General features: G+C 41.8%; 1 protein-coding gene across 1 annotated transcript in view; it reads left to right on the forward strand.

Moving 5' to 3' along the window:
- XRCC4 (X-ray repair cross complementing 4) overlaps nucleotides 1–20,067 on the forward strand; it is a 185,065-nt gene extending 164,998 nt beyond the window's left edge. The window contains exon 8 of the mRNA XM_055790526.1: nucleotides 16,278–20,067. Coding sequence (XP_055646501.1) covers nucleotides 16,278–16,386 — 109 coding nt within the window. The 3' untranslated portion in view covers nucleotides 16,387–20,067. The remainder of the gene's footprint in view (nucleotides 1–16,277) is intronic.
- Nucleotides 20,068–22,582: the final 2,515 nt, after the last annotated feature.

Consider the following 22,582-nt stretch of genomic DNA (forward strand, 5'->3'; position numbering starts at 1 on the left):
CAGGGCAGGGCCGGGCAGGGGGAGGCCGGGGGGGACCGGCCCGGAGCAGAGCCCCCCCGGCAGGGCAGGGCAGGGCAGGGCCGGGCAGGGCCGGGCAGGGCCGGGCAGGGCAGCCCGCGGGCAGCCCAGGGCCGGGCAGGCCGTGCCCCCCGCCCGGGGAGGGCCCCGCGGGGCAGGGCAGCACACGGTGTGTGTCAGGGCCGGGGGGATCTCTCCCCGCCCTGCCCTGCTGTGGCCGGCCCCAAAGGCCCCCGGCTTCCCCCGGCGGAGCCCGCTGTGCCGGGAGGGAACTGCCGAGCGCTCTCCCTGCCCGGGCCTCGCCCCACCAGCCGGGGGTTACAGGGGCTCTGCCCGGCACCGCGCGGGGGGCGCCGGCGGCCGGCAGCGCCGGGCACCGCCGGACACAGGCCAGCAAGCCGCAGTGCGCTTATTCCCGGGATTGTTTTTTCTATATTTTTTCTTTTCAGAAGATTCTCTTAATTTCCTGTAGCATAAAGAAGCACTATTAACATATTAACTCAGCAAACCCTTTAGTGATTCTGGGATTTGCTTCTCATTAGGGGAGTTCAGGTTTGGAAAGAGTAGCAATACATCATCCGTTGGAGGTTCTGCTGGAGCGTGGTGTACATAACCTTTGAAAACTGTTCTGCCACCAAAAGCTGCCTATTCTGTAGCTGGCCCAGATCCAGTTTCTCCCAATTTGTACCGTTTGTGCCAGCCAGCTACTGTGTTCCTTTTCCCGTCAGAGGCAGCACTTGGATTTTGCAATTTGGACTGCTGGACGATGAGAGTGGAAGCAATGAATGAAATGCATGGAAAGGCACGGTGGGAAAATAGGTGTTTTTGGCACTCATTTGGGACAAGCTGTGTAAGCCACCGCAGCGTAGATACACATGTGCAATGTGGCTATTCTAACCTCTGCCAATAACAACTTGCTCTTACTACATAGTGTGACATCTGCTTACGTCTCTCCAGCAGCCACCTTCAGTCTGCCAGTGACAGCCTCTCTCCAAATGCAATTTTTGTCCATACTTGTGTTGCTGTGAGTGGTCCTCAGGAGACACGTACATTTCTCTCCCTCACCCAGGTTCTTCAATTTTTAATCTTCGTATGTATTAGCATGGAAGTAGGGATGGATGTGATATTGCTGGTGCAGGCAAAAGCTAACAGAGTCCATGGAGCAACCACGTGCTGTTTTGAGGTGACACAGAGCAGCACGCCAGTGGTGCCTGCTAGTGAGCCCTGGGACACCGACGTGGAAAGCCATGGGTCTCCCAAGGGGCTTGTGTGCCTTTGCGGCTGCTTTTACCTTCTCCACGTTATGGGATGGAGAGAAAGGACAACGCTGAAGGCAATTTACACAGTAATGCAATACTGCACAGGACAATTTTCCCTGATTTTTCTTTTCCTTTTTTTAGGGCATTTTAGCAGCGGTGGTTCATGAACTTCAACCCTTATGGAGGCCAGTAAACTCCAGTGAGGCAGGACAGTATCTGTGAGGGAATTTGATTCACCTGTGTTTTTTGCTTTAAAAAGAAGTGTCTTTGGATTCATTATTCCCTTTATTGATTTCATTCTAGCTGTTCACCTCATATTGATCTAGACTTCTCACCAGGGACAGTTTCACTAGAGTTTTTTTTCTTTTCAGCCAACGATTCAAAGGAAAAACACTACATCTGTGAATTAAGCATTGTCTGTAAGAAGCGCTTTCTAGGCATGGCTACTTTTATCATACTTTTGCTGTCTAATTTGTGATTGCTGACATGTAATAAGCATAGAAATGCTGAGGATGAATGACTGAATATGATAAAGTAGTGACTTCTCTTCCTGTACCCCTGCCCCCAAGGCTTCATTCCTTTTTTGATCCAAACTTCAAAAGAATTGGCCAGAGTGTTCATGTTATCCCATTTTTCATCCCACTCTGTAAAAAGCGGATGACTTTTTTGTTCCTCTCATTTCTGAAAGCAGTATTGCAGAAATCTTAGATGTACCCTTTCTCTGCTGTAAGTTTTGAGAAGAACTGGGTGGTTTTGATAAGCCTGCAGTCTAGTTCCAAGCCTTCTGAATCTGCTTGCTTTTGTATTGCTGGGAACAGCTCTAGGATGCTTACAGGAAGCGAAAGAACATCTTACTGCACAGTTTCTGTTTGGGAGCATGAGTATTTCTTTCTGCCTTGGTTTTGCAGCAGCTTAGTAATCAAATAGGGGTTTCATTCTTTGTGTCTTGTCTACCAACTCTTTCTTCTGCCTGTTGAGCACTTCCTGTTGTGAAGCAAGGGTCAGTTAAATGTGTGTATCTGTTCATTAAACTGTTGTGCAGGGAAGAACAGAAGTAGTTTTAAGTCCAAACAGCCTCTCCTTCTGTAGGTATAGGCATCTTATCTGTGAGCAGCAAATGGTACAATGCCCATCAGTTGCTTTTATATTTACGGCATCCTATCCCTTGTGCCTGGGGACAGCTTTGTTTTAATTCATTCCCGCATAGTCTCCTAGGCTGTGGATGAACACATGACTTTTTTTTTTTTGTTCTTGGGAATTTTTTGTCTAACAGAGGAAAGTTGTGTTGTTTTTTGGGTTTGGTTGGTTTTTTTTAATGCAGCAATTGTGACAAGCCAAAGTCATTAATACTAGTTTTATCAAAGTCTCAGTTGTTTTTCTTATACCATGCTGATTTATTTATAGTTTGGCCGCACCTCCTCTTTGCTGGAGGTGAGCAGATGTAACATAGATAGTATAGATGGCACTTTAACACTCCTAAATCTGGAACTGGGGTTTCCTTCTGTGGTCATTCCTGCCTGGGTTATGATCTCTGCCAGATCTCCGTCACATTATCTGGGTCCCTTACGTGGCCCTGTGCTGTACTCTCTTTCACAGAGTTTTAATACGCCTGGCCCCCCAGTGAAAGAGAAAATCTTATTTCCCTCAGCATAGAATTAAAACTCAAAGTGGAGTATTATTTCCACTGAGGTTGACTTCATGCATCGTTATTTATTGCTGTCTACTCACTGGCTGCTTGGCAAGCGGTTCAACTCCAGTTCAGGTTCACTATGAACTGACAGTTGTTGTTTCATGGAATATTGGAAACAAACAGGTGAAGTAATCTGTCTTCCCTGAGAGATCTGCCTCCTGGTGCATCCAGTCATTGTTCAGGATGAATTTCATCATCACAGGGAGCTTCAACTGAGGAGCTGAAGACTGATAAATAGAGTTCAAGGAGTGTCCGGATGATGCTCTTAGTCACATGTTTCAGTTTTAGGTGGTCCTGTGACGAGCAGGGAATTGGACTCAATGATCCTTATGGCTCCCTTCCGCTTTGGGATCTTCTGTAATTCCATAGACCTGGTGGCACTTTGCTGTCAGCATTGTGGAGCCAGCTCCACTGAGTATCCATGCCATACTTGACTTTCACACAGGTAGGACACAGAATGCACCTTGTTTTGGCAGTTCTGTGTTTTTTACAATCACAAAGCTTGTGTGACTTGGAAGTGTGTGTAGGAGATTCGTATCAGTGCTAGTTTTGCAAGAAGTTGTAGAAAAAACTTCAAGCAGAATATGTTCTGCTGATAAATGGCAGTATTCAGGCTAAACCTAATGACTCATTATTATTTTATATTATTTCATTGTTTCCTCCACAATGGAACATGTCTCTAGCATAGAAAAACAGAAACAATTAATAAAATTTAAATGAACGCGCTTCCTAGACCTCTGAAATTTCTCACACCCCACCCCACCAAGGGCCTCAAGGCCCTTGTCGTATTTTTTAACTAGTAATATCCAAGAGTGCAAGACAGTTCCCTTCCTGAAGAATTGCTGTAACATGACACATAGTTTTATTGGTGCCTTATATAGTGTTTTGGCATTCTGTAGTTAAATGGCTTGCTTCCTTGGTCTCACAGCAATCTCAGCAGAAAATGGCTTGCAGTCTTTTTCTTCTGGAATAGAGAAAGCATAAACTCTGAAGAATTACATTAAGCTTGAAACTTGACAGTTTGACAGTACCAAGCCCTCACCATAATGGCTTTCATCGGTTCCCACCAGATTTAGAATGAGCTTTTATTACTGTTGCCTGAATATCTTATTACAATCAGCAATACTGAGTATGAAAAGGTAGAATGGATTCCTCTTCTCATAGTGGCTGGTGTAAAGCTGGTCAACAAATTTTTGTAAAAGCTACATTGGTTATTAAACCAGACACACAGTCAAACATCTTTCTCAGTTTGCTGCTTTGTTCCAAATACCTATCTTGCGTCATGGTTTTTGCAGGGATCAATATAAATTATTTTATTATTTCATTGATGTTTAAAATGTTCTCGTAGTTTAAAGAAAGTGCATAGAATCAGTATGTCAGCACCTATTAATTTCTTACTGATTCTGTTGTATGCTTTATGTTGAGACAGGCATTTCCAATGAATGCTGTGTACCTGGCAGAACGATGCACAAGCAATTGCATACAAAGCGAACACACAAATATCACCATCAAAACCTAACCAGTGAGTAGGATGTGCTTTGGGTTTCTTTCCTTGCTTCTGGTTTGTGTCAAAACCCAATGGCACACGCAACCGGGGCAGTCTTACTTGTTAGTTTTCCGTTTTGACCTTAGTTTTAAAAGGTAAAAATAAGATGGCCATATACTTTGGACTTCTGTCTGACTAGTGAGTCCAGACGGGTGTGGGGAAACAAAGCAAATAGGTTAAAAACACAGTCCGCTGACCTCCTGCTGTGTTTTGGAAGGCTGATGTTAGCATGTTGTGTACAAAGAACCTATACAAAGCAAAATAAAGCCAGTGGGGAAACTCCATCTTTCATGACCAGACCTATAATCTTTTAATAGGCAAGAGTATATATGTGTATGTACAATGCAGTCAATTGTTATGCTACATATTGTTAGTAATAAAATTCTTTGGAAGATTCAGTGGGGGATTAGGAGGGCTGCATGCCAGCAATGTCATGTAGGGAATTGCAGCTTACCCTGCACGGTGCTGGAACAAGTGAAAGCAGGAACTCATCAACCCTGAGATGAATCCTCAGAGCTGAAGAGCTTTGGTAATTCCATGTGCAATCATTTTCGAAGTGCCAGTAACTTAGTCTGACTCTGCTCTGAAAGAAGCTGATTTTGTCAAAAGGAGAGCTAAGCTAGGTTTGGACTGAAAATCCAGGCTTCAGACTGAATTCTGAAAACTTCTTTCTTTCCCCAATGATACCAGAAATGCTTTCTGTCTGCCACAATTATTGGGAAGCTTTTCAAACAACCATTTTTATTTATAATAATCCTTGAAAAAAAAACCACAACTCCTTAAACAACTAGGTCTTTTAAATTCTTTGCATCCATTTGTACTATCTGAACTGTTCACTCTGATCATGAGAATTTATGCCAGGGCTGAGGCAGTTATGTGCTGTGTTTCAGATGGGAACTCTTATTCTTGCTCTTTCACTTTCTCTCCCTCTCTTTTTTGCGAAGATAACTATTTTAGACAGAATCAAGATACAAAACATAAAAACTGTCACAATCTTAGTTAACAGAAGACCTGCGATTGTTGGGCTATAAACCTACTATCGATTTTTATTTTTTCTCTGAAAAGAAAAAATGGAGACATCAAGCGAGGAGGTGTACTTGAAAAATGAGTGTTATTCTTTTCCTGTTTCCCAGTACTGTAGTGTGGATCAAGCCAGCTGGGTTTCCAATAACTGGACCTGTTACCAGTAACCCAAGATGCAGGTGTAATTGCACTTTCAGTGATTCATCTATACAGCACACTGGGTTGTTTTACACAGGCAGCATCTGTTTCACCATGATTATTCTACTCTGATTGACATCCACCTTCTCCTAATAAAGTCCCAGTTGCCCACCTATATGGTGCTCCCTTTTCTCCTAATGCATTTGTAAGACAAAAAAATCTCTTACAGCACTATGCTGAAACTCACAAAAAGGCAAAGTATCTAAATTTGTCAGTGGTGCAGCACCAGCACAATTATCAAAGCTCTCTCTGGATTAAAATTTTATAAAGTTTGAATACTGGTTCGAACCAGACTGGTGCAAGATGGAGGTACTTCAGGTTTATACTAATATATCACAACTGAAGATAAAATCTGTCTTCGGCTGTAGAACTGAAATGGCTGTGTTAAGAAAATTATTGCATATTGGTATCTAATCAATTTTGTCATGTTTTTCACCCTTCTCATGGTATTCTATGTTTTCTGCTGTTTTTCCTATTCCTATGTATTGCCTGTGGAGATCCTTCAAGGTTTTTGGGAATATTAGAAGTTTACACGGGCTCAGGGGAGGACAGGGCCATTTTGTGAACGAGAAATGTGCTGCATATTACTGAATACACAGAAATTAACCCCAGGCTCAGGACGCCTCTGAGCTGCAAATGCTTGGACGCTGGGAAAACACCGTACTCTTCATTCAAAGAGCAGACATCTGGTTTTGGCCGCTGCTGGAGAAGGGGTTCTGAGCAGCACTGGGTTGACCCAAGGACGGCTGTTCCCAGGTTGTAGGTGCCTGGTAAATCACCTTTTCCCTTACCTGTTCTAGACTGGCTGACATGGCCTGCTTCTTCCTTGCGGGAAGCCCAGTGCGGGTCACAGTGACCAAAATTGCTGTATGCTTTTTAGTTACACTGCATGTGAAATAACACTTGCAGGTGTCCGTGCCTCGTGCCAAGACAGGTGCTGAGCAGGCTTGGAGCCTAAAGCATAAGGTGATCTCTCCAAGTAAGGGTGGTGAGCAGGGGAGCGCAGCAGCCCGAAGCAGCCTGGCTGTGTGTCAGCAGTATTGCATGTTCTCATGGTTGCATTTGTGCATCTGGTTAGTAGTCTTGACAAGTGATAGATAGTCCAGCCACAGATGCCTGAAGTCTGTCCAAGACCCTGCTCTTAATTTCCTGATTAACGAAGTGTCTCTGAAAGCCTGGAGCCTGAGAAGGAGTATCTGGTAGAGGGACTTGGGGTGCATAGGCTCCCTGAAACTGTGCCCGTCTATATTCATGGAAAGGTCGTCATCAGAAAGTTGTGTCTAAGGTACCGAGTTGGTTGCTGTCTTTCAGCTTGCCATGTTGATTAATTCGTGCCATGTAACTCCCGTCCATCAGCCGTCTCGGTTCCTTTCTCAAAACCAGGATGGGTGGCCTGCAATGCAGAGGCAGGACCTGACTGGTGGCCATTCTGGCTCCCCTCCGTAGCACCTTTGGGGACAGATCTGCAGCAATCCCAGCCCAGTCACAGCCAGCTTAGCACCAGTTAATTGTCCGACCTTCATTGCTGGGGGAGGTCCATGTGTGCATGTGAAAGCTGAGACTGTCCCTTAGATCCTGGTACAACATGGATGCAAACGGTTCTGCCAGAAAAGGAAATATCTGAAATTTAGGGGCTAAAGAATCTTTCTGTGACTATGACCATTTATGGAAATAAAAAGTAGAGGGGCTCATTAGAAAGAAAACCCCTCTTTATGTCCGGATTTCAGTTAAAAGAAACACACAGGGCCAGTCCTGTCCCTTTGGTTAGTTGCGGGGGTTGTTGTTTTTGGAGGTAGTATAACCTTTCTTAAAAATCTTATAGTCTAGATTCTTTTGCAGCATTTACCCAGCAAGCAATGACTTGGGTATTTGGTCTGTTGTTAAGTGCTCCTGGTAAAGTACTTACTGTAGGTATTGATGCTTAGGCAGACCCTGAGAGCTCGAATGGATGGAGACCAGTTGGGGTGTCAGAGGAGAAAAAATCAGTTTTGAAGCCTGCCATACCGGCTGTCTTACAGCGGTTCCGTCATAAGCTGCAGATGATTTCTGCTTCATATGATAATAGAAGATAGGTTTTCAAAGTGGCTTCTTTACTCTACTGAACAGACATTTTGATAGACAGGCTCTCTAAAGGGAAGGTTGTTAAAACATCTTAACCACATGTCCAAAGTAAAAAGAAGTATTATTACTAGCCAGTTAAGAAGCTCAGGAGTCAGAACCAGGCTCCTCAGCCCACGTTCATTTGCTTTATGCACCCCAAAGTAAGGGGTAGGGTTGGCATCAGGCAGACAAAGCCAATGTATGTTCTCTACCCTGGGTGAGGAGGTACCTCAGGAATGGGTAAGGCATGATGAAAATGCAAAGGAGAAAAATCTCCATTTTAGCCAGAAAACCCTGGCTGTTCCAGTGTCCATCTCTGTTCTGTCTCAGCCACTGTTCCTATTTTTACATTTCTCCTTATGTTTTCAAAGGGCTGAATGTGCTGTGTCCCAGGCACCCCACCCACCACCCACCCCCTTCCCCCTTTTTTTTTTTTTGTACTGCTGTTTGAACATGTTGCAGCTCTCACAGGTGTCACTGTAGGCAGGGATTTGATGTTAAATATCAAAGGTTTGATCTTATTTCAGCCAAGTATGAATGAGTTCAGATCTGTGGCTACGGCGGGGGCAGGAGGAACATAGTAGAGGCTGAATAGGAGTTAAGAGACGGCAGAAAGGAAAGTACAATTATCAGTACTAAAACAATTTTCTACTCAATAAAGACCTATTACAGGGAGGAAAAAAAGGCTTATTATACTTTATCTGCTCTACCTTAACTTGTAAATTGAAAACCCCTTCCATTTTATTCAATTCGCTGCTTCCGGATTTATTAATAACTCACTGCTACTTTATCTTTCTAAGTGCATTTTGTCATCAGAAAATGCGTACTTAAGTCATATCCGTACACTGTACCGACCCAGAGTGGTTTTCTGCAATAAGCTGATTAAAGTGAATGATTCAAAACCTGCCCAGCAGATCTGTGGATAGTGGGTGATCTGGGCAGTAATAGGTTTCTGCTGGGGCACCAGTATATGTGTACAGATTGTTCAGCAGGGAGAAAGAATTTGCCTAATTCAATTATAGGAGTTTTTAAAAGATCATTTTTAGGATTATGTCCGTCGATTCTCCTACCTCCTTCTGATAAGAGGATTTTTTTAGCTATACCTAGTAATTTAGTAAAAAGAGTACCCCAGTCTAGTATTAAGAGGGAACTTTTCATCCTATGAATGCGGGACTAATCCATTTTTCTTTAAGAATAACTTAAATTTTATTAATTTGTGAAGTTGTGGGTTTCAATCTATAGCAGTCAGTGCGAAGGGTAGACCCCCGAGAGTTGCGAGCTGAAGCTGTGGTTCAGAAGCTTTGTAAACAAGTGCTTCTTTCAACTTCAGGTTCGGGAAGCTTTGTAAACTTCAGGCAGGCGCTTAGCTCCTGTTGAATTCATTGGGATTTAAACAGAGCCTCAGTACTGGAAAGGAGTGGAAAAGACATGGAACATCTGAAGCACAATCTAGGTTTTAGGGTTGCTAGGTTTTCCTCCAGTTAAATGCTCTTGTTTTTTGTGATTTGATTCAAGGTGGCTTTGTAGTTGTAGCTGCTGTCTGCAGGCTTCAGATTTTCAGGTGGAAGACCTGCCCCTCCACGCTCCACCACTGTGCAACAGCCATCTCGACCCCTTCTGTCCTGGAGGGCAGCAGACAGGGGAGCAGGAGGACACGCATTTCCTACATGAAAAATTGGTTCGGGGATTTTTATTTGCCCCCTTCGGTCTCTGGCTACTGTTTGTGATCACCCTGAGGGGATAAGAAAGGGTTAGGGAGAGAGAGCAGCTCCAGGGTCTGACAGCCTGGAAAAGGGTTATGACACAGTTTAGCCAGTGCTGGTGTTATATAAATGTATATGTGATAAATAGCTCTTAATGGCTATGAGGAATGGCTTCTAGCATTTGCCAATAAATCTGCGATGTACTGGATTTATGAAAGACCTTGACAAAATTCCTAAACAAACTAAGTTTTCCTTTACTATGTGCTTTTGTAGCTATGATTAAGAGATTTGTGGGTTTTTTTCCCAGTGAAGGCAGTGGTGCTAGTATGTTCCTCAAAGGCAGTTTGGTCCAGTTTATTTAAGCAAGAAGGAGTTTAAGTGGAACTGAGCCACAGAAATATGTGCCACTTGTCTAAAACAAACATGGTTTAGGGCTTTCCTTTATAAGTGACATCTATTATTACATTTTTAAGTAGATCTTTGTTAGTAAGCATCTGCAAGTGCATTCAGTCAGATATAAAGATCCAAGACTATATTATTAAACTGGAATGCTCTCTTGAAATAAGGACTTGCACCTACGCCAACTGAAGTTAATTGGGAATTTGCAACTGAATAAAAAAGTACGGTCAGTATTGTTTACACGACATGTTGTCTGTGAAGCCGTTTTGGACATTACATACTGTTTTCTGAGGATCTTTGGACTTCTGTTTTGTAGGACTAAATAGAGTGGATTATTAATAATGTTGAGAACAGATCTAAACAGTCATTGGAAGTTATATCAATATTAAAAGTTATATCAATAGGAGATGTATGAATATCATCTCAGTGTAGCAGATTTGTTAGTGAATTTGTTCTCGCCACAATCACTATACCAATTTCTGTGACATTTCGGGGACTCCTAGTTCACTTTTTTCCCTCTGGAGGATTCCAGGGATATGTAAAGAAAAAGAGCGTGTATAAGCATAAATCAAAATTGTCCCCTATTTGATAGTTTCTAGTTCTAGAGAGCAAAGAGTGGTGCTTGCATGAGCTTAAGACAGTGTCCTGGTTTTTGAAGTTTTGCTTTGAGTTTTGTTTATTGAAGGAACTACAGACTTATCTTACTGCGCAGTGGCTGTGATGAATGCAGGTGCAGTTACAGCTTGGCTTTCAGCCAGAGGTGGAAGCTTATTAAGGAACGTTGATTCCCTGGCTGAACATTAAATTTGTGGTTGCTGCATTGAAAATATTCTTCATTAACTGTGTAATTGAACAAGCTGCTTATTATTATCTGTCTGCTGACGTTAACTGAGACTGGACTGTTTGCTTAATACACTGCGTGTAGGAAAACGCCACGCATGGAAGGTTCTCTAAGAGGGATGGGACAGTATCCCTTAAGCTAGAAATAATTCTTTTCAGCTATTTCCTAAGTATTTTTCTCTAGCCTCTGTGAATTTGTGTCGGGGCCAGGTACAGCTTGAGCTCTGATGATCTCTGACACCACTGATCTCTTCAGATGATTGAAATTGGCAGAATTTTTTTCAGTTTCATCAATGACATAGCTTAGAGAAAAGCCCATCAACTGTAATTTCAGATCATGAAGGTGAGGGTGTCCAGCAAGTTCTCCTCTTTTGCAAGATCAATTAGAAATATATGGGTTTGTTTTCACATTATTTCTAGGAATAAATGCCAGAGTAGACTATATCTGGAAGTTGAATGCTCATAATATTGCCAAAACCTAAACCAAATTACTGAGTTTGATTTTCCATTATAAATTGAATTTAAAATAAAAATGCCTTTATAATTGACCTTAAATTACAATCCTGGTAGCACTTCTGTAAAGGGGAATGTCACTGTGTTTTTAATCAGATGTAGTTTCAATTTAGACTCCTTACATTTTTGATACCCAACTTTAAAGGGGTCTGTCTGCACACAGTGTACTTGAGGCATCTATTCACATAAGAGGCTTTCCCCGCTCCTCTGTTACACCATTTCTTTTTCTTTTCATGGTTGAAGTTTCTTCTTTTTGTCCAGTAGCCACAGGCAATCAATATGGTGTCTCCCAAGAGCTTGCACCACAGGGCATTGGTTATTCAAGGCCAAGGTTTTACGTATAGCCATGAGCCATGAGCTCCTTTCACAATCCTTATTAACAATGGCTGATGAGCACCTTTCTTCTGAGGACCTTCTGTGAAGACAATGTTTATACAGCCAAGACTGCAGATTGCTTATAAATCAAAGAATCCAAGTTCTTTTCTCAGGGTGAACTGAAAATACCATCTGTGGAGCACAAATGCTGCTCTGAGCTTTCACCCTGCCAGTTGCAATGTGAGCGCTCGTTAGTGTTTGAGGTGCCTCACCTTTGTTCCTATGTTTATGCTGCAATGGCTACCAATTCTCTGTTTATAAGCTGCTGCTGCCACCTATTTTTATGATACCGAAGAAAGTATATATCAGGTTATATCCCCTGTTAATATCTGCTCATGGTATTAAGCCTTCGTTTTTTTTCAGTTTAATGACAAAACTGAAGCATTAAACCAGGCTAAGGAAAGATATGCACGCTGAGAAATTCAGCCTTTTCCTAAAACACTGCCACACATCTTCTGGGAGAGCCAAAATCTCCTCTTCTAGTAAAATGCCGACTTTTGATTGGAACTGATTAATTCAGTTTCTAAAAAATGAGGAAAATAATGTAGTGGTCCAAGGAGACAACTATGCCTCCTAGATTGCTTAAGTTTCTTGGGAAACTTTTCTAGCTATGTTAATTTACAAGGATTTTTTTTTTTTTTTTTTTTCAAATCCCATGAGAGCTGCTGGAGAACACAAAAATTGTAACTGTAATGTGCTAGGCTGACAATACAAGCATAGCTAAGTGCGAGAACATTTCTTATTTCCAGCAAGAAGTACCTCGTGAGGAGCAGTTGTGCTGATGTTGGAGCTGATTTTCCTTCAGTGCAACTACAACTTGTGTGATCTTTTTGCCACTACAAAGATCTTTTTAATCCTGTCATTCGTAGCAGTCACGTAGGAGGTTATTTTCTACTTTCTACGGCTTCACAAACATTATCTTGTGGAACTGGTGGTCTGTTGCAGCTGGAACGACGTTGTGCAGATCTTCTCTGGGGTCTGTGTGAACTCAGGAATAATTGATCACAAGAAACAGATGGGAGTGGTCCATCTGTCCTACTGCAAAAGGTGTTGGATTTTCTCCCAAGCTATGCAAAACCGTGACCCTGCATAGCTTTGAGCTTCTCTGCTGTTTACTTAAGTACTGAAGTGTTGTGTGTCTTCTGTTTCTTATGGCTGTTACTCAGCTGTGGAAAGAAATACCAAGTAATGTAACCACTTTCTTCCAAATCTTGGGCCAGAATCTCAGCTGGTGGAAGTCAGCAGAGCTCCACTGACATTATTAGTTCTCCAGTGATTCACACCAGCTGTGGATCTGGTCTTCTGTCTCAATTTATGAAGGGCTTGAACTAAATGTCAGGAAATATGAAATGATCTCTTACAGTCAGCAGTTCTCCAGATGTGTTAATGGAGTTTAAGTTTACCAAAAGGCAAGACTTCAAAAAGTGATCCAACAGAAGAATAAACTTTCAAGAATGCCTTACTTGCAGGCTTTTTGGCAAGAGAGGACTATACAACTCACTGCAATTTAAAGAAATTAAGTCAGTTATGCATTAGCATATGGTAATACAGCTTCAGTGAGAATCCAAGGTTCAAAATAATTTCACAGCACAAAGCAAGCTGTTGCCATTCAGTGAATAATTGCCATGTAAATAGGAATCATCAAGTCTTAAAACCAAAGTTAAGTTGCTTGTGAACTTCATGTAAAGAGCCCAATGCTTCCACTTTGCAAGTGTCGTTGGGTTTATTCACAGGCATGGTAATACAGCTTGTGGAGATTAAATGAGGACCATGTTCTTACAAGAACACAGAAGCTTAATAGTCCTAGCTGTGTAAAGTTGAGACTCCACAGTGATTTGGCTTATAGATGTGATCTCGTGTATGGTGCTGAAAACGGTTATTTTAGCCGATGAGGATAAAATTGTTGTTCAAGTTGCTTAAGCACTGTCAGACTTGCTTTTCAAAATCAGAAAGTGCTGGGATAGGTGAAACCTCAAAGTCCACAAATGTGGAGTCCCAGAAGTCTTTTAGTCATGTGCCTGTATGGCGTATGAGGATATGCTCTAAAAAAAAAAATTCCACTGCCTGAAGTAGCCTGTGGTAGTACAGAGGTCTTCGCAGCCTAATTTATTTGCTGATGTGACCTTTCAGAATTAATTAAAATTATCAATGTGTGGCTTTATACTGTGTGTTTTACATACATTCTCACTGGAGTCTTAGTGCTTTAGACAGACTTAGAAAGGTAAAGGCACGACACGCCTTCAATAAGTAACCTTGAGCATCACACTGTGTTGGAGTATGCTACCTATATTTGAAAGAAAATTATGGTACAAATAAATTGACTGCTGGCTGTGGAGTGATCTGATCCTGATGACCAGAGGTCATTGGCTAAGGGTCTGATTCTGGCAGGTTTGTTCCACAGTTAGTCCAAGTGACTTTTGATGAGACACCCGTCTGTCTAGATGTCACTGCATACCAACAGGAAAAAAGATATGCTTGGACACAATTTATTCGGACCTGAAGCAAAGCATTTTGGAGGAATTCACAGAAAACGCTAGTTAGACTTCCAGAGAAAGAAAATATCATAATCTGGATATACCAGTACATTGACTTTACCATGGTTTGCAGAGCTGGAGTGATGGATAGCATGGTGAGGAAACCCTTGTGAATAACAGAGAGCTCTTAGGAAGTGACAGCATTCCAGAATCGGCATTTACTGGGCTTTTGCTGATTCTCCAGGAACACAGGGGCTCCACCTTGAAATGAAAATCATTCCTCAGGTCCACAGCAGGAAACATCGTGGTGAAACCTCTGAACCTCCAAGGGCCTGACAAACTTGAAGTGTGAGAGGCTATGAATCATGCAGTGGCTGGGGTCTTAGGAAACTTATTGTACTTTGAAGACTGCAACGTTTTATAAAACCTTCTGCTCCCTAGAGATTTCTGGGTAGGGGTTCTGGGAAACTTGGTTCCGAATCTGTTGGAAATTCTTTAAAAAGAAGAAAAATTACTGAATTTTTGTAACTATGTTGGCTCTACAACATGGAGCAATTAACGGCAAATGGTTGAGTTAGTCTGAAGGTAAAGATTGCTTTTGCAAGACTTGTAGGTGTGGCTCTTAGGGACTGGTTTAGTGGTGGACTTGGCAGTGTTAGGTTAATGGTTGGATTTGCTGATCTTAAAGGTTTCTTCCAATCTAAGTGGGTTCTATGAGTCTATGATCCTATGCCTCATTGCACTAAGCCCCCATATATGGCAGCATTTGAGAGTAACACTTTCTATCGCTTCTGTCTAGTTCTTTCCATCCTGGTGGCTCATGTGTTGGCCTTGGTAATACATGAATTTTTCACCTTCTGTCAGGATTACACCACTGGAATATACCTGGGCATGAAGACATCAACCCTTATGAAACTTCAACCGGTCCAAAATCCTACAATACCAGCACATCACATCTGTTCCATGCTTCCTGCATTGATTCCCTAGGGCATACTGAGCCAAGATTAAGAGATTCTGTCTTATTTTCAAAGCAGCTAGTGATATCAACCTGGTGTATCTTGTCACTGAGAACACCCTTATCTGTGACTGATAATTCTCTTAAAGCTTGCAAAAGCAAAGTTGACTCTTCAGGATTCAAAGATTTTTTGCAGATCTGGCCTACGCATATAAGATTAATTCCTGTGGGGATCAGAATCTGTTGCACATGCCACCATCTTTGGAAACACGAGCTGTCTTTACCAGAGTGGTGTCTCATTGAGAGAGGAGAAACAGTGAACATGGGTTTTTGAGAAACACAAGGAGCCATTATAGCCAAGAGACATTTAAAGTGTCTACGTTGGTGAGGGCAGCCAAAGGTGTGCTAAGTAGGACTGATTGATGCGGAGTGGCACGTTAATCAGTGCAATGGATGTCTGATTCAGGCCTGAAGTTTTCAGATAGGGCTCTGTGATGCCCAGCTATACGAGTGCAAACGCACACCTCAGCGTACACACCAATGAACGGCAAGTGCTTCTCTTTGCATACGTTTATAGCAAATGTAAACACAACGTACATAGGGGGAAAGGCCATGGATTTGAAAGTCCCTGTATTCCCTGTGGATTCCTGTATTATGAAAGGATTTTCTTCTTTTGCCTTTGTTTTCTTCTGCTCTGCTGTTTGGGAGAGAGGCTTGCACCTTCGGGGAGTGGACCTTTGAGACAACTCAGATTCTTCGTGTGCCTCTGTGTCAAACTGATGGACAACAGACACGTGCTTAGCACCAGGGAAAAAATAAAGAGCAGTTAGTAGAGCATCATGCTGTGCAATAGCAGCAGAGCAGATCCTTTGCATATTTTCTGCATTTGGCTCTCCCTAGCTTTCCATGTGAAAACTGTGGGTGAAATGGTCATTCTCAGGGTCCTAACATTCGTAACGAAATAGCTGAAGCCTTGACATTTATAAGCTGAGTTTCATCTGTTTGTTTTGCCATTGCCCTCTCAGAAGTAATTAGCGCTTACAAAAAAGCACTTTTCTCTTACATGTAGCCTTAACAAAAAGCTCAAAATACACTATTAAGTGGTTACCTTGGCTGTGTATATGTTGGGATTGTTTATATCTGTATCTGAATTTGTATCAAATCTCTCTGTTTTATATTTCCAGACCCAGTCTGGCCTCACAGAAGACGTTGGGCAAGCATTCCCCGGATGTGATGAATCTTGAAACACTGGAAAACACTTGTGAGCCAGAGGACCTCTTTGGTGACATCTAGCTATCTGTTGGCTGAGAAACTGAGAGACTGACGCTTCTAATAGAGATAAACTGCAAAACAGAAAGGCTTTGTTGTAGACACTGAGCTGAAATCTTTGCTCTGAGGTAGTATTCGATGACATATTGCTGTAATCCCCTTGCACTGTACTTGTCCCCATTCTTCACTACACAGCTGTAGACACTTGGCCTGCTAGACTTGATTTGTGACAGCCTTGAAATCAGCTTAGCTGCAGTGTAGATCTTGTATCATGTGATGTGGGGAAGGAGACCACCACCATAGCGTTTTTACATCCTAACAGTCTCTGGCTGCCGATTGTATCCAGAATCAACTGGTTTCCAGTTGTCCCCAGAGGATGTCAGATGTAAAGAAGATTAAGGCTACCACTGTACTTACCTTATATGCTGCCCTTTTTTTGAGCAGCTCAGCGTAGGCGTGGTCTAGCTAAATCATCTTCCACTTTGACTGAAATACAACTTTCCTAAACTGTGAGTTCAGAACCGTATCTTCTGACTTGGAGCATCCAAAGAAATATCCTTTCACTTTTTACTTGAAGGTTCCCTGCAGCATTATGCATTATAAAGTATTCCTGCTTTAGGGAGTAAAGTGTTAATCAGGTCAATACTGACTGTATTTGAACATTCTGTAGAAATCCATAGCCTTTAGAATTGTAATTTTTGATAATTCATCACTTTTCTTAAGGTGATTTTTAAAAAAAACCAAACAAAACACCAACAAAAAACGCCCGCATTCTAAAAATACATCAATTTTGGTTTTATTTGCTTAGACACTGTATGAGTAAAGGGACTAGTTAGCAAAGTGTGTTAGTGCATGACCTTTTCCTGCCCAAAGCTGGTGCATACATTTAGGTTTAGGGCTTCATCGAAGAAAAAGGTAGCAACGTGTATTTACCTTCAGCGGTCAAAATCAAGTGTACGGAGCTAAGCATGCATGTCAGGTTTCTGCTTTGCGGCTTTAAGAGCCTGAACCCATTCTCGTTTGAGGCAGAGGGAGCCAGTGCTTCTCGGAAAGGACATGCTCCAGCAAGGGTGTTAAACATGTGAGTAATCCCGTTGAAGTCAGCAGGACTATGCAACCTAGTCCTGCCTCTGTGCTCTGCGGCTTGCAGTGGTCCTTGGAAACTACGTGGTATTTTTGAAAAGGCAGCTTATTTAGGCCCTGATTCTGCCAGAATTCAATCCTATGTTTAACTGAAAGCATCCGTGTCGGTATTTGCAGGATCAGGGCCACATTTAAGAACTTACATGAGGATCTGGGAATCCTATATTTAAGCATTCCTTTCTGGAAAACATGGTCACAGCATTTTAAATTCACAAAGGGCTTTGGGACAATGATATAAATCACACAGTAAAACGTGAATGGCCAAAATATTTTGCTTGCTACAAAGACTTTGTGCCTGAGAAATGACAGGACCACAAAAGACCTATTCATACAGCCATTCATAGACATTGCCTGATTTAAAATCTTCCAGCGCTGATCTGACAATGCTTTCAGCAAAAGCCTGTATATCGTTTCAGTTTTAATGTGAAAATGTTCCATGACTTAACCCACAATACAAGAGCTTGGTTTAATTGTGCCTGCAGCGTAAAATGAAGGTAAATGGAGCTGAATATCCCGCGAAAATCTGCTTTCAAGAAACTGTTGGTTTCTAATAGTAAAACGTTCTTATATAAATAGGAAATGTTACACACAGTTGGCAGATGTAATAAAGTCTGTCGGAATGTTTATTCTTTTCGCTTTTTTTGAAGTTTATAGAGTCAAGCGAGGAGTTGAGCAGAAAATTACATGATGGTGGATACATACCTTGGGCTATATGAGCACAGGTGTGTCGTCTAGTTAGGGTTGCTGTGGTACAGACCCAGTTTCCAGCCAGCTGAAACTGTTTGTATAAGCAGGGACACCTCCTCTTCCCTCAACGCCTTACACTATGTCAGTCTCCACAACTGTCTATAAAGTGTTAGTGAAATGCTCTTTCCTGAAGACGTGTGTGAGAAAGGATTGCTTTTCTGCTGATAAGGTTTCATTTTCCAGTTGACTTTGAAGAGGAAAGACACGACAAAATGAGCACAAATTATTTGTGAGAGCAGATTTAGTATTGCAAAAGCTGCAGAAAATCCGTGGAACTTCTTTAGGATGCATATTTGTCCACAAGGAATGGGGGCATCCACTTTATCCTCAAAGTCATTCATCCGGATGCATTGAAATAGACCCAGTGGCCTTCATTGACCAAGCCAAGTAAAATCTGTTTCAGATTAACCTGTGATTAAGTTTGGGAAGGGAACTCAGTAAGAACGCCTCTTACGTATTTTTCAAAACCCTACTGCATTAATATGATACTCAGTGGTGCTTGGTTAAGTCTCCAAGAAAAGCTGGGATCTTTTCTATCACTCCACGCCAATGGAGTTTCTGCTGCAGGGGCTTTCCAAAGCTTACAGAGCAGAAGGGTTCCCTTGTGAGTCAACAGACAGTGCTCCTATTCATATATCAAATATAATGTTCACCTATTTCACAATGGCATAACATCTCATAGTTAATGTTCATGCTGTGATCCGCCATAATCATTGGATTCTTCAGTGCAGAGTTACTGGGTAGTCACTTGTTTTTCCATTCTGTGTTTGTGCAGCTGACTATTCCCACGTGGGTTTCGTAACTGGCATTTAACCCTATTGACTTGCATCCCATTCTGGAGCTGATTTCTCTAGTTTGTCAAGATTATTTTGAATGCTCATTCTTCCTCAGCTTTTTGGGGTGTGATGGGTGAATGTTGTAAGTTCGTTCTCCATTGCTAACATCCAGCCCATTAGTGAAAACACTAACAGTCCTGGACTCAAGCCTCACTCCATTCGACCTTCTATTTAGTAGAACTACTAAACTTAGACTTACTTTGTGAGCACGGTTTTCTAACTCACCTTTTGGAAGGCCATGTTTTCCAGGCATGCCTATAAAACTGTCACATGCAATAGCCTGACATGAGACGTCAGTCAATTGCTTCTCCCTCGTCCAAAATATTTCAGTGGTGACAGAAGACAAAATAGAGAAACATGCCCATAAATGGTTTTTCAAGACAGGAAATTAACCAAAGTTAAGAAACGCAGATCAAATTTTAAAGGCCATCCTTAATTAATACTTCTGTTTGATATTACTGTGCAAATGATTTCCCAAATAATTTTTTTTCTTCTGTTTAAACTGTACTTTTGAGGAAGACAAAACATGCATTTGTTTTACAGGAGGAAAGCTGTGCTATCTTTCATTAACGGTTAGACTCATCTAGAGTTTTTCACTTTTAAAGTAACTATTTAAACAGAGTGTACATTTTTATGCATAACAATTTGTCATTTGAGGTTTGAAAATTGCCTGTTCACCCAGCAGATCTTTTAGTTCAAAAAGATTGACAATGTATTTTTCAAGAGCAAAATAATTGTTCTGAACCAAAGAAAACCCACCTCTTTTCCTGAGAAAGTGCGGTGTAAAGTATTGCCTTTGGGATGAAAATATTATTTTGACTTTGAGATAATGTTTTGCCTATCTGTATCACTGTTGTAACTAACTTCTGGCTATTATTCCCAAAAGTAGACACCCGTGTGTTTATACGTGTGTATTCGTTCTATTGTTCTTCCTTGCTTTGCACCTGTAACATATAAATTATTGTGTGTATAAACATGATTGTCTTGAAATGTTTAGTACAGTCTAGCTGGCTTTGACAATTTCTGCAGTTTGATCTAGCAGCCCAGAGGTACTTGAGGAAAGAAAAAGCCCTTACACATGAGAACTGAGATGCTGCTAAATGTTTAAGGTTAAGCTGCTCTTTTTTCTGACTTGCCATCTGCTTTGAGGGAAAAATAAAATGAGGAAACAGTGAAGTAAAAATGGTAGGAAAACACGGCAATGAAAGTGTGTCCAGACTGCTTAGAGACTGAAGGTAATGAATGTCTTCTGAGCAATACCAGCTTAGAAAAATGTGCCAGGAGCTGGTTTTCCTACTGAAAGGGCAGCAGCTAGGAGAAGCTTCGCATCTTCTGGAAAACCCCTTCTGTTCCCCTTCGTCTCCATAGTGCATCAGGGCTTAGTACCTCTTTTCTGCTAAGTATTTTTCTGCTCTAATTTGATTCTAATTCCCCTCACAAAGTCTGAGGTCTTATCAAATCTTTTTCCTAAATTTCCTTTTGGCAATCTGTCATCCTCCATCTCATTTCTTTTCCATATAAGGTTGGTCAGCTTCTGAATTTTCATCCTTCTCTGACCATTACATGATTTCCCTGCTATTATAAAATACACTCCAAAACCAATTTCATTCATAAAATCTATCAGTATTAATCTGCTACTGTTAGAAAAACACTGTGTATTTTTAAAATGGACATGACTAAAATGGAAAATACCAAGCTGAAGGAAGATAACTTCTGCGGATCTTAAAGGATGAGTCTTGCTACCAATCTCATTCGTTCGGCACTTTCATCAGTGGCACTGACACAAAAAGTAGGAACTCCAGTGAAACCTGCTGAGGATGTGTGTCTGGGAAGCCTTATGAGAAACAGCTGTTTATTTTTTGAAGTAAAAGCAGCTGCCACCTTTAAACAACACGTGAGCAAGGCATGCGGGATCAAAAATTTCTGATGGGTCATGTTGTGGAGTTGTGTATGCCTGTTCACAGAGGGAAAGAGCACGGGGTGGGGGGAAACAGTAAAGCTGTGAAAGCCCAGGAGCATGGGTGGGGAAAGCTCTGGGAGTCCAGCCTGAGAAAAAGAGAGAGCATGTGAGAAACAGAGAGAGAGACAAAGAGAAAGTGAGAGGTTTTTTGGCCTAAATATTGACTGGAAAAAGGGATGAGGACTGAGCCTGAGCTAAACACTTGACTCTGTTTAATTCATTCTGTTTGGGGAGCAGGACTGCAGCAGATGCCTGGCATTGTCTGATCTTGAATTGCCTGCTAATCCCACTGGTCACAGAGGATAACAACAACTGGAAATTGCTTTTTTTGCCAGAATTCTCAAGTCTTGTCAAACAGCTATAGCTGCCTAAATAGCGTCAGAGGTGAGCTGTTTGTTAATGCCCTTGAGAAAAGGGATGACCATACTATTTTTAGGTTACTTCTTGGAAAGGAAGGATAGCACTGGTTTGGTTTTTTATGGCTCTGTTTGTCTTGTGCAGAAGTATTTAACTGAAGAAGATTTTACCATTTTACCTACAACATCACAGAGTCACAGGACAGCTGGGGTTGGAAGGTGACTCTGAAGACCATGTAGTCCAATGCTCACGCTGTGCCTAGTCGGTTGTTACTTAGCAAGCAGAGAATAACATTCATCTGCATCTTCCAAAAAGCTTTAATATAAATAGCAGTTCTGAATGTAAATCACTCTGCTGGGACTTTATAAAGCTTTCTGCACTCACCTGGCAGCACTGCTAATGAATGCTGCGGTCCCATCCCACTGCAAGTCTCTGTCTTCAACGCTTACATGTACCCTAGGTGCTGTAAAGGTTTCTTCTGAGTCATAGCTTTATGCCTCTGCTGAGGCTGAAACCGGTGGGTCCTAGCTGGGATGATCTTCACAATTGGGAAACTATCAATTCCATTTTAACATTTAAGCCAAAACCTGCTGTCCTTACTGTCCTCTGTTTACAAAGGTCCTCTCCCACAAAGAGCTGTTGTTTATTTGAGAGAGACTGAGAGGAACATCTGATGGGAAAGTTGAGGTCCAGATGTAGACAGCCACTCTAGTACTTTCTGAAGGGCATGAAGGTACATATTTAAGCACATGTTTTTATGCAGCTCCTACTGTTACAGTACTCATAATGTAGTAGTCATGACTACAGCATGAAGTACCTATGTTGCTCTGAGTAAATTAAATTATAATATCACATTGTCCTTCTTTTCCCGCTTAATTAAATATCACTTGAAAGTCCTGCCTTTCATTTCTACTGCATGGTCCTGATTCACATCGGTTGAGTGTGACCCCTGGATTAAATCGAAGCATCTACCCCAGTTTTCTCATGTTACCCGTTAACTTCTGGTTTTCTTTCTGGGCTATTACAAGATCCTCTTTGACTCCCAAGGTAGATGAAAAGTTATTTTAAAAATCAATTTTAATTTTAACCAAAAGCCAGAGTTCTAAGCAGAAAAGGCTGGGGATAGTTGCACACCATCCTGCAGACAACTCAGGCCATATAAAACACAAAAAGGTAG

The sequence above is a fragment of the Falco peregrinus genome, chromosome Z (genome assembly GCF_023634155.1).
Source record: "Falco peregrinus isolate bFalPer1 chromosome Z, bFalPer1.pri, whole genome shotgun sequence".
In the NCBI taxonomy this organism is placed as follows: Eukaryota; Metazoa; Chordata; class Aves; order Falconiformes; family Falconidae; genus Falco; species Falco peregrinus.